The sequence below is a fragment of the Anser brachyrhynchus genome (assembly GCF_964034855.1).
Source record: "Anser brachyrhynchus genome assembly, chromosome: 7".
In the NCBI taxonomy this organism is placed as follows: domain Eukaryota; kingdom Metazoa; phylum Chordata; class Aves; order Anseriformes; family Anatidae; genus Anser; species Anser brachyrhynchus.
This window is the reverse complement of record NC_137701.1, coordinates 6,578,796-6,597,303: the sequence shown is the minus strand read 5'-3', so window position 1 is coordinate 6,597,303 and position 18,508 is coordinate 6,578,796. Positions and strand designations below refer to the sequence as shown.

General features: G+C 37.4%; 1 protein-coding gene across 3 annotated transcripts in view; it reads right to left on the bottom strand.

Moving 5' to 3' along the window:
• Nucleotides 1-18,508, bottom strand: part of CALCRL (calcitonin receptor like receptor) — a 62,143-nt gene that overhangs the window by 27,049 nt on the left and 16,586 nt on the right. For all 3 annotated transcript variants that reach the window (XM_080598828.1, XM_080598829.1, XM_080598830.1), the window contains one exon: nucleotides 347-446. In XM_080598828.1, the coding sequence (XP_080454954.1) occupies nucleotides 347-397 (51 nt within the window). In that variant the 5' untranslated portion in view covers nucleotides 398-446. The remainder of the gene's footprint in view (nucleotides 1-346; nucleotides 447-18,508) is intronic.

Below are 18,508 nucleotides of genomic sequence, written 5' to 3'. Positions count from 1 at the left end.
ATATTATATTTTGAATATTATCTTACTGAAGGAAAGTGATCTTAAATCTTACTACTGATGATCTGATTTTGTAGTTTTCTGGCTGATATAGGCATGTCAACTGTTACCATAAACTTCTCTGCTAGCAAAAGATATGCTGGGTTCAACAGAGGTAATTACTGTTTGTTAGCATAGGAAATAAATGGAGGATATAAGGCAGTAAAGATCCTGCTTTGTGGAAACTATATTTGAACTTATTAGCTTTTAGAAAATAGCAATTTCTCTGGTGTTCTGTACACACCTGGATTACACACAAACTGGAATTCATTAAAAAAAGAAAAAAAAGCAAAAAAAAGAGAAAACTCACCATAGTAACCAAGAGGAAGAACAGCAAAAATGTTATCCAGTTTTTTGTCATTTTTGTATTTGGTGCAGTGTATTTTATGTTGCAATCAAATGAACTCAAACTGCAATGTAAAAAACAGGAAAAAAAAGTAGTAAATCACAAAAGCCAAAACTGATAAAAGACTTGATATTTTCTTTCTGCATTAGAACAAGTCAATGGAAGTCCACTGAATTTTATTCTCACATGGTGCCATGTGATATACATGGAGATGTACAATATGATGTGAAGAAAATGCCCTCAATTCACCAGTAGCAAATTCTAGCAGCCAAGTTTTTGCTGCACCAACACCTCCATCTCTCACAGGGGAGGCAGGAAGGGCCACCCATTGCTTCAGCTAACACCACTTCTCTGAAGGATTTGTCCCAGTTGGGAAGCTGGTACCCACTCTGACAAATAGGTGGCAATTAACAGCTTTCAAAGGCCAAGATCTAAGTTGGCTCCTTGACATCTCTGCTTCGGGCAACTAGACCATGCTGCAGTTCAGTTTACTCTAAAGTAGACTTAGATTTACACACACACACACACACACAATTATTTCCTATTCTCTTCATACCAGCTGATTTTTAGCTTTGCCATTTCTGGAAGAACAGATCTAGTAAGTAGATGCTTTAACTGAAAGTCACAACCTTGTAAGGATAAAAAAGGGTAAGAGATAGTTGTAAGCTGTAAAATAGTTTCTGTATATGCAGTAGCTGTAAAATATATAGATAACAGAACGATTCAAAAAAGCTGTAATTATCTGACAGCACAAACTATTCTAGAATTTGATTCTTGAAGTGTACAATGCACCTAAAGCAAAAAATATACAAAATGATTTCTTAAGCACCTTGACCACCTGTTTTGCAATAGAATAAGTAATAGAAGAATAGAATTCTGAGTAATAGCACGAACAGCATTTTGTGCTAAATTTAGCTATTTAGCACGAACAGGCTATACACACTACAAAATATGAGATCACTTGTTTATTGTAAAACTTGATGAAAATACAAGAAGCCTGTTGTAAAATCAATTACTGTTGTACCTGTTTAACCCAGAGTAAAAGTGTATCAGTAATCTTTCTCTATTTTTACCACTGGCATGCAATCCTCTAACACTGATTGCTGGAAATTGCTCAGGTAATTCAGCAAGACGCTGAAATTCAAATATGCTGTTCTGAAGGTTCTTAAAACACTAGAACACAGACCAACTGACATACATGAAATATATTCACAATGCACTCTAATAGTTCTTCAGAAAATCCATATTTGATGAGAACTACAGTGAATTGATTATTGCAAAAATCACTATCTGACACATACAGAATGGCAACTTTTGTAGTGTTTATTACTAAGGACATTGGTAATAAAAACAATCTAAATATCCATGTGCAATGACTAAGGATTGACTGAATACAAAACATAAATGAAGACATCGTAACTAGAAAGAGGCAATATGATTTCAATTCTGCATGACAACAGAGGGCAGGGGTGCATAAATTTAAATTTGTTACAATCCTTTAGTCAATTTTAGTTGTGCCTAATTACCTAGTGGGGAAAGAAAAGAAAAAAAAAAAAAGCACTGGCCTTCTAAGGAAGTCAGAATTATCTACTTGGATATAAAGTAATGGAATAATCTTCTCTCTCTCTCTCTCCAATGTATGCCAAAGCACATCTGCATAGGGTTAAAAGCCATACATGATGTGAGCAGAACAAGGAAAGAGAGGAATCAAGTAGAAAATAGCATCCTTAATTTAATATTTGTTTTTCTACTTGCATACAAAGAAGTTAGAAATAATTTTCTCTACAATAGTTCCAAAAATCCTTCTGCTAAAAGGAATGTTGGATGGCAAATTTAAAATAAAGATTCAAATATTGCCCTCACTTAACCTTGCTTATTTTTATTTATCTAAAAGATATAATATCATAGAAGCAATGGCAGAATTCATCTGCTTCACTTCACAGCCCATGATCATTTCAATTTCACAGTATCAGAAGTCATCCTGTAGCCTGGTTCCTTTAAGGGTCTGAATCTTTTCTTATCTAGTGGTTTTGTAGACATTTCCTATCAAGTATTCCAGTATCCAGCATTAAATTATTAATTTTTCCCAGGAGATAAAAGATTAAGTCAAGTCTATAATTCACTCAATGCTTTCCACTCAGTCCACACAGTTACTCACTGCAAAGCCAAAAACTTATACATAGACAAAAAAAATCCTCTTCCCGAACATCACTACTTTTGGATTTAATTACAAAATGCAGGGTGAAGGTCATTCAGATGCCTATTTGGACTTCAGCAAACCATTTCTTGCATCATCAGATGAATTCATTCACTCAAAATCTATTCCAGTTGGTTTGGACAAGAACTTGTACAGGAAGATAAAACACTTTCTTAGGAATGGCCAGCAGCATGCTCAGTTCATTGACTGAGGTAGCAAGCCAGCACTCCAGAGAAAGTAAGGCTGCTTTTATTAATCGTCTGTTCTGATGAGCTGAAAACCAAACACAATTCTTGGAGTGTTCTCTGCCTCTCCCAGCTGGGAAGTAGGAGATGCACAAGGCAAGGAAATTGACAGTAAATGAGAGACGTTGTCAGGTTTCTTTACACAATAATGCTTCCCCAGTTGTTATTCTGTTATTAAACATCTTTGACAACTCTACTGCAGGGATAAGAGGACATCTTTATTGGACCGAGATTAATTTGAGTGTAATGAAAGTTAACTTGAGGGAAAAGATGGTAGAGGCTTATTCAGAAACCCCCAGTGCCACTCAGACAGTGGGGATCCAAACAAAAGCCATCAGGATTGTGATTTACATGATAGCTGTTGAAGGAAACTGTAAGCCAGTGGGGACACACTAGGACAGTTCTGCCTTACTGACTTTCCCAGTAAAACACAATGTCAGTAGGAAGAGAATGGCGAATCTCAATAGCAAATCAGATCTTCAAAATCTCATTTTTGTTTTTAGTGTGTGCTGTACTGAACACTAAGACAGCTGAAAAACAACAGAAAACATCCAACCAAAGACAAAAACAAAACCACAACTCAGCAACCTTGAACTGCCTGCTTTTTGTCTTGATTGCATTCTCCATTGCCCAAATTAATGATACTCCACAGGCCCGTGCAATGTTTCTCACTGATAGCAGTGACATCTACTGAAGAAGAATGAATTCAAAAGGAACTGCAAGCTGAACTTAGCCAAAAAAGTCACTGGTGTAGCTTTAACAGATGTTCACATTTCTCTTCCTCCTGCTTTCTCTACAGAGCCATCCATCCTGTCTCATCAGCTGTTTCTACTTTTAACCTTTTCCCATCCTCCCAAGAATAAATGTTGCCCTTGCTGAGCTCCAGACACTTCCCATTTCAATGACAAGCCAAAAGGGTAAAAAAAAATTAAAAATAAAAAGTGGAAAAATACTGTTTTGAACTTCAATCACTTGACCACATTTAATGCATCAAGAAAAACCTCAGGCTTCTACCTAAGGCAGTTACCCTTAAACTTGACTTGAAGTCAGAGTGCAGCTCCGTATGGGTGGCATGGGAGGGAGAGCCTTTTATACACTTATACAATGATGTATACTTACATCATTGCAGGCACCTTCATTCACATGCACAAACTTATTTCACTAATCGTCTGGTCATCTTTGATTCACCCAAGAAAAGAAAACATTTCCAATATAAATCACATTAGCTTGCAGCAATGTTATAATCTTGCAACACTGAAGTTGAACGTGCATATATAGATGTATATCCTTCCTCTCTGGCATAAAGCAGGGATCAGAACGGCCGTTTTCTTAACAAAAAACAAACAAACAAACAACAACAAAAAAACCCACCTCTTCCTGTTATTCTAGCACTCCCTGATTTTGTCTGGTTGGACTCCATCTCAGATACAGGCTATTTTGATGCAGGCTATTTTGTTATTTCTGATTCTTTTCAAAGAGGGGCATGTAATTCAAAGCACGTCAAACCCCAGGCAAGGTTTGGTTGTTTTAGTCCAAGGTACAGGCAAAAAAAAAAAAAAAAAAAGTTGTAAAATGCCCAACCCTTTCCAAACATCCTTGATTTGAATTGCTGCCTTACACTGTTAGAAAAATCCAGTGGTCTCCAATGGAACTAAAGCGTCATTTGCACCTCCATTCACATAAATCTTGAGAGAAAAACTGCCCATTAAGGGACAGATTCTCTTTCAAGAATAAGGGCTTCTGCTCACCAAATTCATTTAGTCCTGGAAGTGGACTAAACATCTCCACACTTACAAAGAGACCAATCCAGGGCAATTTGGAAATCTCCCTAATCAGGTAAAATGCTCTTCTGATTTCTGAGGGAACCACTTCTGCCAAGATTTGGACCAAACTGCTCTGATGGTATGACAAAACACCTCACAGCTGTGTGTGGGAATTTCTCTATCCTCCTAATAATTACGGGGTTAATAAGGCTCAAGACTAATAGTTACAGAACAAATCTACCAAACTCTGGATAACACGGTTTCATGACATTAGAATTCCCTGCTCACCACCACTATGAACTAAGACCAAGTATCAGCACTTGCAGACTCCTAAAGCCAGTGAGACAGGAGATGAAAGAAGTGTGATTTTCCCTGACAAGACTTTACAGTACAGAAGCACTAGTTCTTCACAGCTTCCAAGAAACCTCACTGCATAAAAACATAAAAAAAAATGCTCCTCATACCATTTTCAGCTCCTTAGGAGTACTAGAATAGATCGCTGTGTGTACCACTGACTGGTAGCAAACAGCAGCATGAAGATAGAACAGTGCAAAGAGCTTGCCTGAGAAATGCAAAGGGATAAACTGAGATCTCCTCCTGCACTGCAGAAGAAAGATGCTTACAGTCCTCTTGAAGGCCTCCACAAGTGAACCAGTAATTATGAAAAGATGTGCAATATTCATATCACCACTGTGAAAAATACTATAGGAAATAAACCAAAAGTACCACACGCCCAGTTTCTTTCAGTATTTCATTCTCCAAACCCACAGCACTGCTCACATGCATGGAGATATTATATAAAATACCACATCTGTTGTTCTGCGCACAAACTTTCCTTCCTCCTTATACCTTTCTTTCTAGTAGCTTTGCCCATGGAGCAGCTGTGGCACAACAGTATTTACTCTCTTCTCGGGGATTATAAATTAAAATAAATGGAGAAGAAACAGAGGAGCACCTCATTTTTATTGTTTTATTATCTTAGACCAACTTCATCATGCATTAAGTGGTAGTTTAGCTCAGTATGAGAAAACACTGGCTGCTTATTTCCTAGGCCACGTTATGTGTGTTTCAAGATCTCCTGCTTACTGCAAGTAGAAAATTAGGTCTAGTTCCCAAAGATGTTTCACATCATTTATTCTATTAGCATGCAGATTGTTTGTTCATTTGTTTTTCCATCACTCTAGTAGCTTGCCAGAGGCCTTGCAGAGATTGCAGAACCATCTGTAGATAAGATTACGCGGATTAAATTACTTCTGTGTACTTTTTCCCATTAATAGCTTTTGGCTACCATTCAGCTAAATTTTGTCTCCTACATCAACGGACACTACTAGCAGTTATTGACAACACTCTTGGTCATTTCTAATAAAACCTAAAATCATAAGAACCAATCATAAAGGGATGGTGGTGTTAGTTTTTTGGTGTGGTGGAAAGACATGACTCACTATTTTGTAACACTTTTCCTCCTCTGTTCAGTTCAGAGGTTTGGGTGACATTTTAAATTATCTGGAGAAGAAACACAAGCTATAGAGGTCCAGTTAAGAAACCAACCCAACCCAACCAACAACCACCACAAAAAGAAAAAAAAAATTATTCCACCTCAACAAAACCCTCAGAATAAGGGTTTGGAGGAGAAATCCTCCACAAGGTTCTTCCCCTGGACTATTCAGCAATTTCTGCTTTTGGGCGATATTACTACTGTCTGCATAGCAGAGAAATACAAAGACATTCCTCCTTGCTCTTACATTGACAGGTCTTCTCTTGGCCTCTGTACTTTCAATGCCTGTTCTCTAAATTACGAGGGCTCTACCTTCCCCTTTCAAACATGTTGAACTTCCTGTTGACTTAAGAACATACACAGCCAGCAGTAGGAAATGCTGCAATTGCATGTGGAAGACAGACAACAACTCAATTGAGGATTAACTGAGTTACAATTTAGCAGTATCATTTACAAGATATTTAATTGTGTCAAATAAATGCATATATGAATGTTAGAAATACCAAAGCAAAGTAATATTATCTAAGATAAGCAAGAGAGACAGAACTCCACAGTTCCAAAATCATTTCACAGAGTTTTCTTGGCTCTAATATTTTCTGCCAATAGTACTCATTATTTTATCTTCTAAATAGAAAGCTCTATCAGAGTTCAACAGCAAAATATAATGTAACTTCCTTATTTCTAGCCTAAGAGGAGATAGCAAGAGCTGTCAGCTAACATAAAATAACCTTTACTGTAGAAATCAGTTCCCCGGTACCACTTTTCTTTACATATTTTATCAAAACACAACAAATAACTTAGGATAATATTTCCCCCATTAGTTACGTTTTAAAATGATAGGGTTTCTCTTGGTTGGTTTTTGTTTTACAGTTCCTGTCTTATACAGTAATACTAGCACCCCAAATGCTTTCCTTCTTGAGTTGTTAAATAAGGGCAATGAAAATTTGGGTAAATAAATGTTTAGCAACAGACTGACATTGAGGTTCTAGAGTTTATTCTCTGGGATCCAGCTCTGATTTCCAACATTTTATAGTTACTAGTGCCTTCAGATTTTTCTGTGAGTGCTATTTGTCTATCACTCTGTTGAAGAACTTGTTGTGCTCACTTTACAAGCTTAACCCTTTTCACCCCACAGCCCAAACCCAAACTGTGCCTTGATTTCTAAAGTCCTTCAACGTAGCCATGTATGCTACTAGCCATAATTCACATTTTGTTCAATATTCTCCATCCGTGATGCTTAAATCCTTTAGCATTCATACAACTGTGAAGAAACTTAGAAAGAAGGTTGCTCTGTTGAATAAAGTTACCTGCAAAATGCTAGAGTGGTCAGTATCAAATGCTGTAGGAAAGATTATTATTGGAAATGAGGATGAAAAGGGAATAATGACAGATTAAATTCCAAGAGCTGATCGATTAGGATGATTAGTGGTGGTACTTTTTTTTTTTTTCTACTAGAGTAATTTGCTGGTATATTATTTTAAAAACTTCATTTAAAATATATTCAGTAAGCTTTCTTAAGATTTCTCTTTCTCCAAAGCAATTGCTGTGTTGTGACAAGGATGTTTCAATTAACGTGTTAGTTTTAATAGAAGGGGATTGCTTGTGACGTTTTCTCTTTTCTGTGGATCTAACGATATCAAAAAGTTGGAGAGCTCCCGCAGTCTTCTTATTAGGTATATTTGAATGCCTCATTACCCTTTTGCCACTTGCCAATCTGTATTTTCTCCTGTGTTCAACAACAAAAAATAAAAGCCTAATTGAAACTGGAAAAAGATATTCACAGACACACGCAGCAAAACCTCATTTGCTACACCCCAAAATTCAGAGGGACATGTTACTAATGTGACCCCAAACCCAGTCAATTACACAGTATAGCCAACATCATGAGGATGTCACTGGAGTTACTGAATCTTCCTGCCCAGGCCCTATGAAAATCAGAGAATGTCATAGGATAACTCAAACTGGAAAGGATCCACAGGGATCACTGAGTCTAAGTCCTGTCGCTGCACTCCAGCTGCATATTCAAATAGAGAAGCCGTAAAGTTTTCAGCAGAGGCCTTCATCAAGTATTTTGTTCCAAAGGCTCCCTCTCTCTTCCTGTCTCCCTCTACAGCTCCTTCTGGCATGAATATGGCAAGGATTTGGACCAGGGAACACCAACACTCACACAGCTGCTACAGCGAGGCCAAGTTTCCACAGTTATTTCAGAGTGCGGGCACAGCCCTTAGCTGAGAGCATACAGAGACTGAGGACCTTTTTTCTGTGACCATCAGAACTGTGAACCTTAACCATGTGTGCCAAACAAAAATGTTTTCCACCTTGCTTTCCTCTCAGCTCACGCCTGCTGACATGAATAACAAAAGAGTAACCCATAAAACATCCCATGTGGTTCAGCAGCATTGCAAGTGGGAAGGGCATACAATGGGAATTTTATCCTGAAGCACCCACTCTGAAGCAGAGGGTCTCTCTGCTTGCTTCCTTCCTTTCCTCTCCGATCTCTCACACTCTGCTCCCTCTTTCCTCCATCTACTAACTGGGAAAGGCAGGGGGATTTATTTCCAAGAAGGAACTTTTCATAAGAATATAGTTACAAGATGAAATTATGTAGGTGAAAAATACTATATTGACCTCTCTGCTCCTAAGATTTTTCCACCTCCAAACAAAATCAGTGAACTAACACAATGGCAGCATGAATTCATGACTTCATCAAATAGACCTTAAAACACTTGTATAAAAACCCTTGCTCAGATGTTTAAAGTTCTTTTTTTTTTTTTTCCAGACACTGCTTGTTCAAGAGTGCAGAGCGAACTGCTGCTCTGTGCATGTCTTGCAGTCACTATTTTTATTTGAATGACTCTGCTCAATGCTGCTTACCAAGTAATGACCCGAAAGGGAACCAAAGGTTTCTTTGTGAAAATGATTACAGCATGAAGTCATTTTCTCAACTGGCCCCCTTTAGAAAGTTTTCTGTGTGTCTGTGTGTTACTTCTTCATTGAAACATGTTAATTTTACAGGAACAATATTTCTACAGTTCAAAGAATTTTCTCAAGGTCAGAACAAGGCAATGGGAAAGGGGGAATGGGTTAACCAAAGTGCATCATGACTTCTGTTTGTCCCAAGCTTACTGCTCAGGCTTTTTCTCACTGGCTCCGACCCAATTTGTTAATTAATTGTGTTCATGTGAAACTCACAGGTTTTAGATCAGAGTTCTTCCTAGATTCACATTTAGAAATGTGAACATTTACATATAAATATACACAAAAACACTCTCATTCAGTTCTAAATTTACTTTGATAATGTTTTCCAATATGATTTTTTATGAAATTACTAATTTTTAGGTGGACCATGCCACTTCAACAACTCAGAGCAGGATGGAGAAGTAGCAGGTGGCCAGGAAAGGGAACTGCTTACGCCAGCATAAACACTGCTGCAACCACTGCATCAGGACCAGCGTCCTAACTTTGGGTTCACCTCTGGTCAGTCAATTGAACAGAAGTGACAAAGCAAACAGAGGTAAACTCTCAAAGGAAATGTCTGAAGCGCTATGGTCTTTTGATTTTGTGCTGAATTTTTTTTTTTAATAAAACAAACAACAACAACAAAAAACATAATATGAAAAACTAAAATATCCCCAAAGTATTCATCTTTTAACCAGTACTAATTGGTCTCACTGGAAATGAATTTTCAGATGGAAGTTCATACCAAACACTGGCATTTTCTCTCACAGGCTATTTCTGATGCATTTACTATACCAAAAAAAAGTTCAGGCAAATTTACAGCAATTTTAGAAAAATTCAGCTTGGCATACATATTCAAAACAAAATAAACGACCAGCTACTTCAAAGCCTTTACCAGGTCAACCTAAGTCACCACAGTTCAGAACATTTCCTCTTAAATTTAAAATTTCACATGCCAGAAGTCAGGAGTGCAAGATCTGGTATATTTCAGCCTTTGAATATTAGACATTACAAGTTATATTATGTTAAATTATCAAAACTATTAATCTGTCCTGTAGCAAAAGCCAAGAACAAGCAACAGCCAAAAACAACCTTCTGAATTCTAGTGGTCTGAAGCCTGTCTCCTTTCCTTTTTAATTACCTACAGTTATTTCCTATCTTTATTATATTTTTTTTTCTTTCTGTTGTATTCCTCAAATGGCATTTGATCAACAACTCAATTGGACTCATACAGAGCGTGTTAGCCATAAAGAAGATTGCAAGACTCAAAAACGTTAAAAAACAGAAGTAGTTAATCCCAATAATACGGAAAGAAATTACCTTCCACATATTTTTTAGAAGTTTATAGCACTGAATAATGATTCCTAGCTGCATATCCATATAAGCAGGGTCTTGAGACCTGCACTGCCTTTAGTCTTGACTTCTAAAATCAAGTCCTATACTCTACATGGAGAAGAGTCAAGGCTTGCAAATGACAGAAAAGAATGGAGGCGCATACTCAAAGGACAGATTAAGAACACAGCAATGTCAAAACTTTTAACTTTACATCTATAACCACAGCTTTTCTTTTTTTCTCTCTCTCCACATTCTCCTCACAGACCAGCTGCAGAAATCACCTTAACATAGCCATAAAGCAGAAGGAGCGAAAAAGGTTTTTTTAACCCCCTACACACAATTCCTTCAAGTGAAGGCATGTACCAAGATATTGCTATAGCCAATCATACTTTACAGGCAATTTTCCGCCAATCTGAGTTAACATTACTGTTGACAAAGAGAGGAAAATATCACCCACCAGTGATTTAAAGTCTTCTAAATGGGAATTCCCTTCAGCTTCATCCACACCCTACCACACCCAGAGGAATAAGCACAACTCCAACACAGATTCAAGCTTCTCAGAGTAAAGAAACACTTGTTTTGCTAGAGTTACTGTCAGTTTAGAATTGAATTACAGGATCTTAGTAATTAACTAATCACCTTAACAAAATGAGAACTGAGATCCTTTAAACTGCTACCAAGTGACTACACTAACTTCTCTTATGGTATTTACCCAATGTATTTTCCATTCCAATTTGAAAGCACATGTGGAGAACAACATAGAACAACTGGCAGCAACGTAAATTCGAGTCTCAGAAGTTTTCAGTCCCCTACATAGCAGTGATGACCATCTGGACAGCTAGAGTCAAATTCAATCAACCAGAACATATTTACATGGCTATCTTTATCAATTATCTTTGACACTGTGCACTTAGTTTTATACAAGTAATTCCTCTTTTTCATGAGGTCAGTGTATCAGTCTGAATATGGACAGTAGAAATTATCTTCACCACTGACTGAAATAATGTTTGTGTCTTTTCTGAAATACCACTTAGATTTCTTCCACCTGAAAGGGTATACAGCAGTACTTACCTGAAAGAACTAAGACACTAGCCCTTTTTGAATTTTCATATTTGTCCATCAATTTTCTTGTACAAAGCCCTAGTTCTTCCTTTGAAATACCAGAGATTAACAACGGCTGGAATCTGAAAAATTAACTGGATGGGCCCGAGTCTAACTGGCCTTAAATCTGAGTTGACATCCTATTATGTTTTCATGCTGTTAACAGAAAGGTGATGCTGTGCCACTGAAAAATGCTACTTGAAGAGATTATGCTGCTGGGAAAGATGTTAATAAGTTTGAAATAGCAAAAGCAGTTGGCATGTCATCTAACAATTTAGCTGGCATGCAGTCTGTAAGCCACATGCATATTTGATGGTCAAGCGCTGCACTAATTCACCTCCTCTGACTAAGAACTGCAAGGAAGGATGACCATTAATAGGAGTCCGGTATTAGTTCCATGGGCACGAAGCTTTGTATATTTTGTTCTTTTTTTTTTTCTTTTTTCTGCGCATTCCATCTGTTTCACATAGCTGGATAGTAACGCTGCGGCAGCATGAAATGTATCACTGCACATTATCACATAAAATCCTCTGCTCTTTGTGAAGCACAGATTTTACAGACAGTGCCAGCTGCAATCTGTAGGAAGCAGTCTGAATGTTTCCATGAATTCAGTTAAAGATCATATGCTCAGGGTGTGGCCGTGGGAAAGACTAGTGTATCTTACACACAGTCCCTACAGTCCAATTAGTGTTCCTTTAATTACAAACAGACTTTTCCATATCCTTTTGCACTATTCCACCCTGACTTACCTGAACATGAACCAAAAAAAAAAAAACAATAAAATATTACATAAATTGGACACAATATCACAGTCTTGATAAATTTGAGTCTCACTCATACAAGGTATTTCTTGAGGATGAAACATTACGTTCCAATAAAACCTTACAAACACTATAGCTATTCATGCACAGCTATTCTGGTCATAAATTATACATAAATGTTATTTATATGCCATTTACACACTTCAGCACATTGTCTCCCCTTCAAATGTAAAAATAATAATAATATAAAGGCAGAAACGTGTCATGGAAATCTCAATTAAAGCTTGTCAAAACTGCAAGCAACTGAGAATCTCCATTGTGAGCACGGAAAATATTAGGTGGCTTTAATATAGGTGTGCATATTTTCTGCAAACTCACATCCTACATTTATTTCCCTGGAGAAGAAAAAAATCTACAAAATTGTGATACTGATTTCATTGTCCCCCATTAAAAAAAATAATAATTATAATCCTGGTGCAAATGAAACACGTGGAATTCTATGGGAAGCATCTATTAAAATTAAGACATTCAACTGAGTAATTCTACAGGCCAGTTCTTGCCATTGCTCTGCCAGTGTCTTAGATGCAATTGCAGGACTCACATTCAGTAAATTTACTAACTGGCTTTATTAGCAAAGTTTGGACTTCAGACTTTAAGGCATTACTTAATATTTCCCAGACCGAGGTACCAGAAGTCATTATGAAAAAACAATTTTTGCTTACATTTTTCTATTCCTTCCCCCACCTTTCAACATAATAAGACACCTTAAAAGGCTCATCCATTTCATGCACTTGCATTTTATGCAGAGGATCTGAACTTGCACCCATCCCTCTCAAAGCTGTATATATGTTTTTCCCTGTTCCAAAGGGCGTGCAAAACTTCTAATTCCTTTTACTGAGAAATTTTGTTCACAGCTGCTTGCTTGGCAGGGATTTGGGGGGGGGGGGGGGGGGGGGGAGACAGTTTTCCAAGCAATGGGGAAAAACAGTACAAAACTTTCAACATCAATGGCCTTGACATTGCTGGAGCCAATGGAAACGACATCACCCAACTGATTCCATGCAAGGGAACCATTCAGAAACAAACAAACAAACAGTCTCCTGCATTTATTTCCATTGGGGTAGCTTACACCAAGCTTCCTTTGGTGAAATGCAGATTTCTCCTGCATTGGCTTCCCCTTGCTGTTGACAGAGCAGGATATTTGCTGAAACCCAGCAGGTAATGAATATAATATTATGAATTAATCAGCAAAGAGAAAAAACTGTTCTCTTTTGAAGCCATCTTTTTCTTCCAAGGAAGCCATCAAGTGCTTTATTGGTGACACAGATAATTGGGCCAAACACAGACACAAATTTTTTGTACTAATTCTTAACTAGATGCAAGTATTATTGGCCAGTGTATTCCTGAAGAGGTATATATTTTGCTGATACTGCAACTATTTTTACAGAAATAAAAATGCTTGACTATTGCTCATTTTGCTATTACAAAGAACAAAACATTTCATGAGCTAACTTCTCACTTCCCTAACATCTCCAGGCTTCTCAAATGAAATCAGAACTTGCAGGAGTAACTTTTTTTTGTTTCTTTTCCTCCTTCCTCTCTCACCCTTCCCCACCCTCCCATATCCTAGTAAATTTTATAACTGCTCCGTGATGGCCTAGTGCAGACAAACAAACCAGCCAACTTCTTTACAGAAGTTAAAAGCTGTTAGCAGCTGTTGTTACCCAGCTAGTCTCTCACATTTCATAAAACCATATTCTTAACCTTCTTTTGCAACACCCCCAAATCTTTACTGACTGTACAGCTAAAGAGTTGCCACACATCATTCCAAATCTAGTGGCATTTTAATGATGGCATTAATTATTCTGGATATCGTATAAATGTTTTATAGAGGAGGAAAAAAACTTTTTTTGCTTTGTCTAAGCAAAGCATAAGATGGATTAGATAGACTTTGATCAAGAGCAACACTGACAAGTTTAGCTGTATTAGGTTTGTCCTATTATGCATATTCATTCCCTGGCTGCTCTTACCAGACAACTTCTAAGTTTGAAGTCAGTATTGATCTGTCTCATTACACCATTTTAGAAGGCTATGGAGAAGAGATATAAACATTTGGTAAGTGATTTTAAGTAACTGAGAACTTCAAGTCTGAGGTGGCCATCACCCAGAGATCTGAACTCTGAACCCTACTTGGCTGGTCATTTTTAAGCATCAGGCATTACAAGGAGGATGGCCCCAAAACATCTGTTGAAAATCAGACTACCAAACTTATGGGAAAATTTAACTAATCCAAAAGTGGGAGCCAAAACAGCTACTGAACTATATAGTGCTACTGAATGTAGAATGATTACAGTACAAAAAAAAAAAAAAAAAAAAAAAAGTGGGTTCAGTTCTAAAAACAACACATTAAAAACCTTCAAAGCATGTAGTTTTTCCTTTAAGGTCACAGAGAGGCACCAAGAGAAAACATAAAGGGCAGATGAGAGTAAGGTAATTAAAAATACTGATCCTAAATCAGAGAATTGAGAGTTGGTTGCTAACTTCAGTAGGAATTCTGTGAAGGAATGGCTAAGCAACATCTGGCTCGTAATGACATAACTAATGTGCGAGGTATTTTAAGCAGTTAATGTCTGACAGACAGTCCTGGGAATCTCTGCGTCTTTCATCTGCTAACACAGATTTAATTTTATTCTCTGTTGGAGAGAGTAGCAGTGAGGAGTGTTTAGAATCAGTCTACTGAAAATCTGTTCAGGCCATGCTTTGGACATTATTACCTCTGGTATCACTACAGACACCTCACAAGCTGAGTTTAAAGGAACACCTCCCAGAAGGGATTCCCAGCATTAAGTCACTTGAGTGAGAAAATCTACCTTAATGTTCTCTCTAAGAGACACGAAGCAGGTTTCCTGTACAGTAAAGGTACAGTCGTTACCTAAGGTGACCTCCTGTCCTGGCTCTACCTCTTTCTCATTTCTTGCAATGCATTCTAAACACTCGCCCTACAGACTGAATTGCATACGATAGCATTGTATTTGAACTACTGTGCCTAACTAGTTTGACCTGTTAAACATTTGCCAGAGCAAAAGAATGTTAGGAAAGGACAAGAACTGTAAAAATTTATTCTTACTTGAAATAGAACATATTTCCTGATTCAAAATGTGAGAAATATTACAGTGTAAAATAGAATATAACTTACATTAAAATACTATGCGTAATACATGTAAGAGGTAGATATCCATGCTACACCACAAAAGATTCTTGAACTATTCATGAATCTGATAATTATCATTACTGAATATCAATTTAAAAAGCTGCAGACATAAGTTTTAAGACTTGATTTAGATTTTGAAGCACTCTCCCAGACTAACAGTAATTCTGAAAAACTTTACAGTCCTTCTGGTTGGGGAAATTTATTCATAATTGTCCTAATACACCAAGGATTTCTCAAATCTCTGCACTTAAAACAAAACAATAGAACTGAAAGGGTGTTAACTTCAGAAGCTAATTATAACTTTTTAAATACCAACACCGTTAACAATTCTACTGTCCAAACAATCCCTCTGGGACATTCACAACATGTGCTAGTGCAGTGGAAACAAACCTGCCTAGCTATTCATGATAATCTGCCCTTTTTAATTGAACTTCTAGAAAAGGAAAAAGTGAACACTGTATACAAATACTGCAGTAAGTGCGAAAGTATTACAAATCAAACAATTGGCCCTCATTTTGATTTTTCTACAAATTGCTAGTATCATAATCAGTCCCTAGTATTGACTCCACTTACATCAAGGTTGCAATCTGCAAGCACACATGTACAGCTACACACATGCTGCATCTTGCTGACCACTACTCATCACATGCACGTGTAATGAGAGAGATCAAGCCTGGAGACTGGGTTCACTTGCCTACCCGTAGGCTCCTAGACCCCTTTGAGATGACCTGAGGGTAAAGAGACAGTTGCCAAAGCTTTCCCCAGTGTCTCCGGAGCATCTTGCATGGAAGTAACCACTGCCTGGTTTGCCTCCAGGCAGTAGTAGGTGCCTGCGTACTGGGCAGTCACTTCCCACCCCAAACACATAACACCAGAAATCCTTCCCATATTACCAGCTTCCCTAAGAACTGCTTAGCTGAAAGAGCAGAAGGAAAAAAAAAAAAAAAAACACGCCCCAAAACCACAATGAAATTTGGAAGAAGCATAAAAAAAAAATACACAGCATGTTTACATTTTGGGTTTCCTAGCAGTTTTGCTAAAGTCACTATGACATGTTCGGAGCAAAATCAAACAACCCAAAAACAAAGGTCATGTGAAAAGGCAGGGAGGGTCACACTTAAAAGCTGGATCACCTCCAGGGAGTGCAATGAAGGGGCAAATCAGTAAGCAAAATTTTCAGAGAAACCTCAACAAGCGCCAGAAAAGCCTTATGAAAATTTTGGGTGAGATTCCAACAAAAAGGTGGAATATCATCACGGCATGGTTGTAAGAAATGAGAAGACAGCTGAAGAAACATTGGAAACAACTTGTATAGTTTTCCAGCAACTGTAATCTATCAAAACAATCACTAGGGTAGATGAGTACTGCAGGCTGTGTTTAATTTATCCTGTTTATATAGACTTTTTTATTATTATTATTTTTAAAAAACATTGTATACCAGAAACACTGACAAATGCAGAAATATGGAGACACTTTTGCAGGAAACAGCTCCTCCCAGAGTTTAAGTGACCAAATTCAAGCGGTCTTAAAGTACAGAGAGGAGGTGGAGGAAAGGGCGGCATCCTTTTGCAGCAATGATTAGTTTTACTGCACTACCATTATCTGTTGAGGTTAGCAGCTTGCTTCTGGGATTGCAAATGACACTGCGGGGCTTTGCCAAACAGTCATAAAATGGCAGCTCTGAAGGTATTATCTTATAAAAGCTGTAGGCCAGCACCCTTCTCCATTTCCTAAAAGAGCTCAACAGAAATAGATTTTTGTAGAGACAATATTTGATGAAGAAATATATATTCAAGGAGAAGTGGCATACATTGCTGTAATAAGACCAGGCTGGAAATCCAGTTAGTCCCCTGAACAATTTGGAAATTGTCTCAGATAAAATATTTTCACCACAGAAAGGTCTAAGTAGATCTAGCATTAAGGGGGGAAAGAAAAAAAAAAAAAAAAAGAGGAAGCATTCACATTGCTGTCTAAGGTTTAAGAAGTTTTGCTCAAGGACTCTTCCATGGACCTTTGGTGACTGTTCAGCTGGAAATGAAGGACTCTAGAGACTTTTTGAAAGCAGTAAGAGATATCCTGAGTCCCAGCCAGCAGCCTAACAATGGAGCTTCCAACAGCCAAAACTGTGTGAATTGTATTACAAATATCATCCATTACTGCTCTGTGTGCTAATGGACCCTTCATATAATTGTAGTTTAACTATATAGTATTTTATTATGAAAGATGCTAAGCTGTATGTAGTAGACCTCTATAAAAATCCTACTGTGTAGTTCTCATGTATTCCTTGGGAACGAACAAATAACCATGGCTGTAAAAAGACTATTTCATACATCACTCCCATATCACTTGCATTTCACATCTTACTAGTGTAACACGAAAATTTCTTTATGATAACCTGCTCTAGGCTTAAAGACAAAAATAATTATTTTTTTTTTAATAGCACCTGATTTATATTAAAACCTCATTGAGAAGCTATATATCTTCAATGTCTTCTATCATAAAATGGCTCAAGTGCATTTTTCTAAGCAACATCCTTTCCCTCCAACAGGACTGTGACATAGGTGGAGCTGATCACTGTGGGATTTGGATTAGTTTCTTGGCAGAAGTGGTTATGACGTACTTGCTGCTATATCCTAAGGTTTGTTAGATTCTTCATTCTAGCTGCAGCTACCACATCCTATGGGGATAACTAAGGAATTATTGCAGAAAACTGTTATCTGAGCTATAGATTTGAGAATTTTGTTCTTCAAAGGTGTGTTTTTGCTGCATTAGTTACATTTATCGCAAGGGCTGCAATGCTTCAATAACTTAGTTTTGTACATTATTTCTTATTTCTACTAAAAACTATGGAAGTAAGAAAGATGAGCTACTTAAGTTATAAAAATCTGAGATTTCTAAAGGCAAGTGTTAACACTCAACAATTTATTTCCCCTCAACTGAGCTGAGAGCTCTTTAGAACTGTGAAAACGTGTTTATAAGTCCTGTCATTTTTGGTATATCAGACAGTTAATTTTGATTGGGGTCTTTTGATTTAACTGCAGAGAAAGACATGTTGAGACA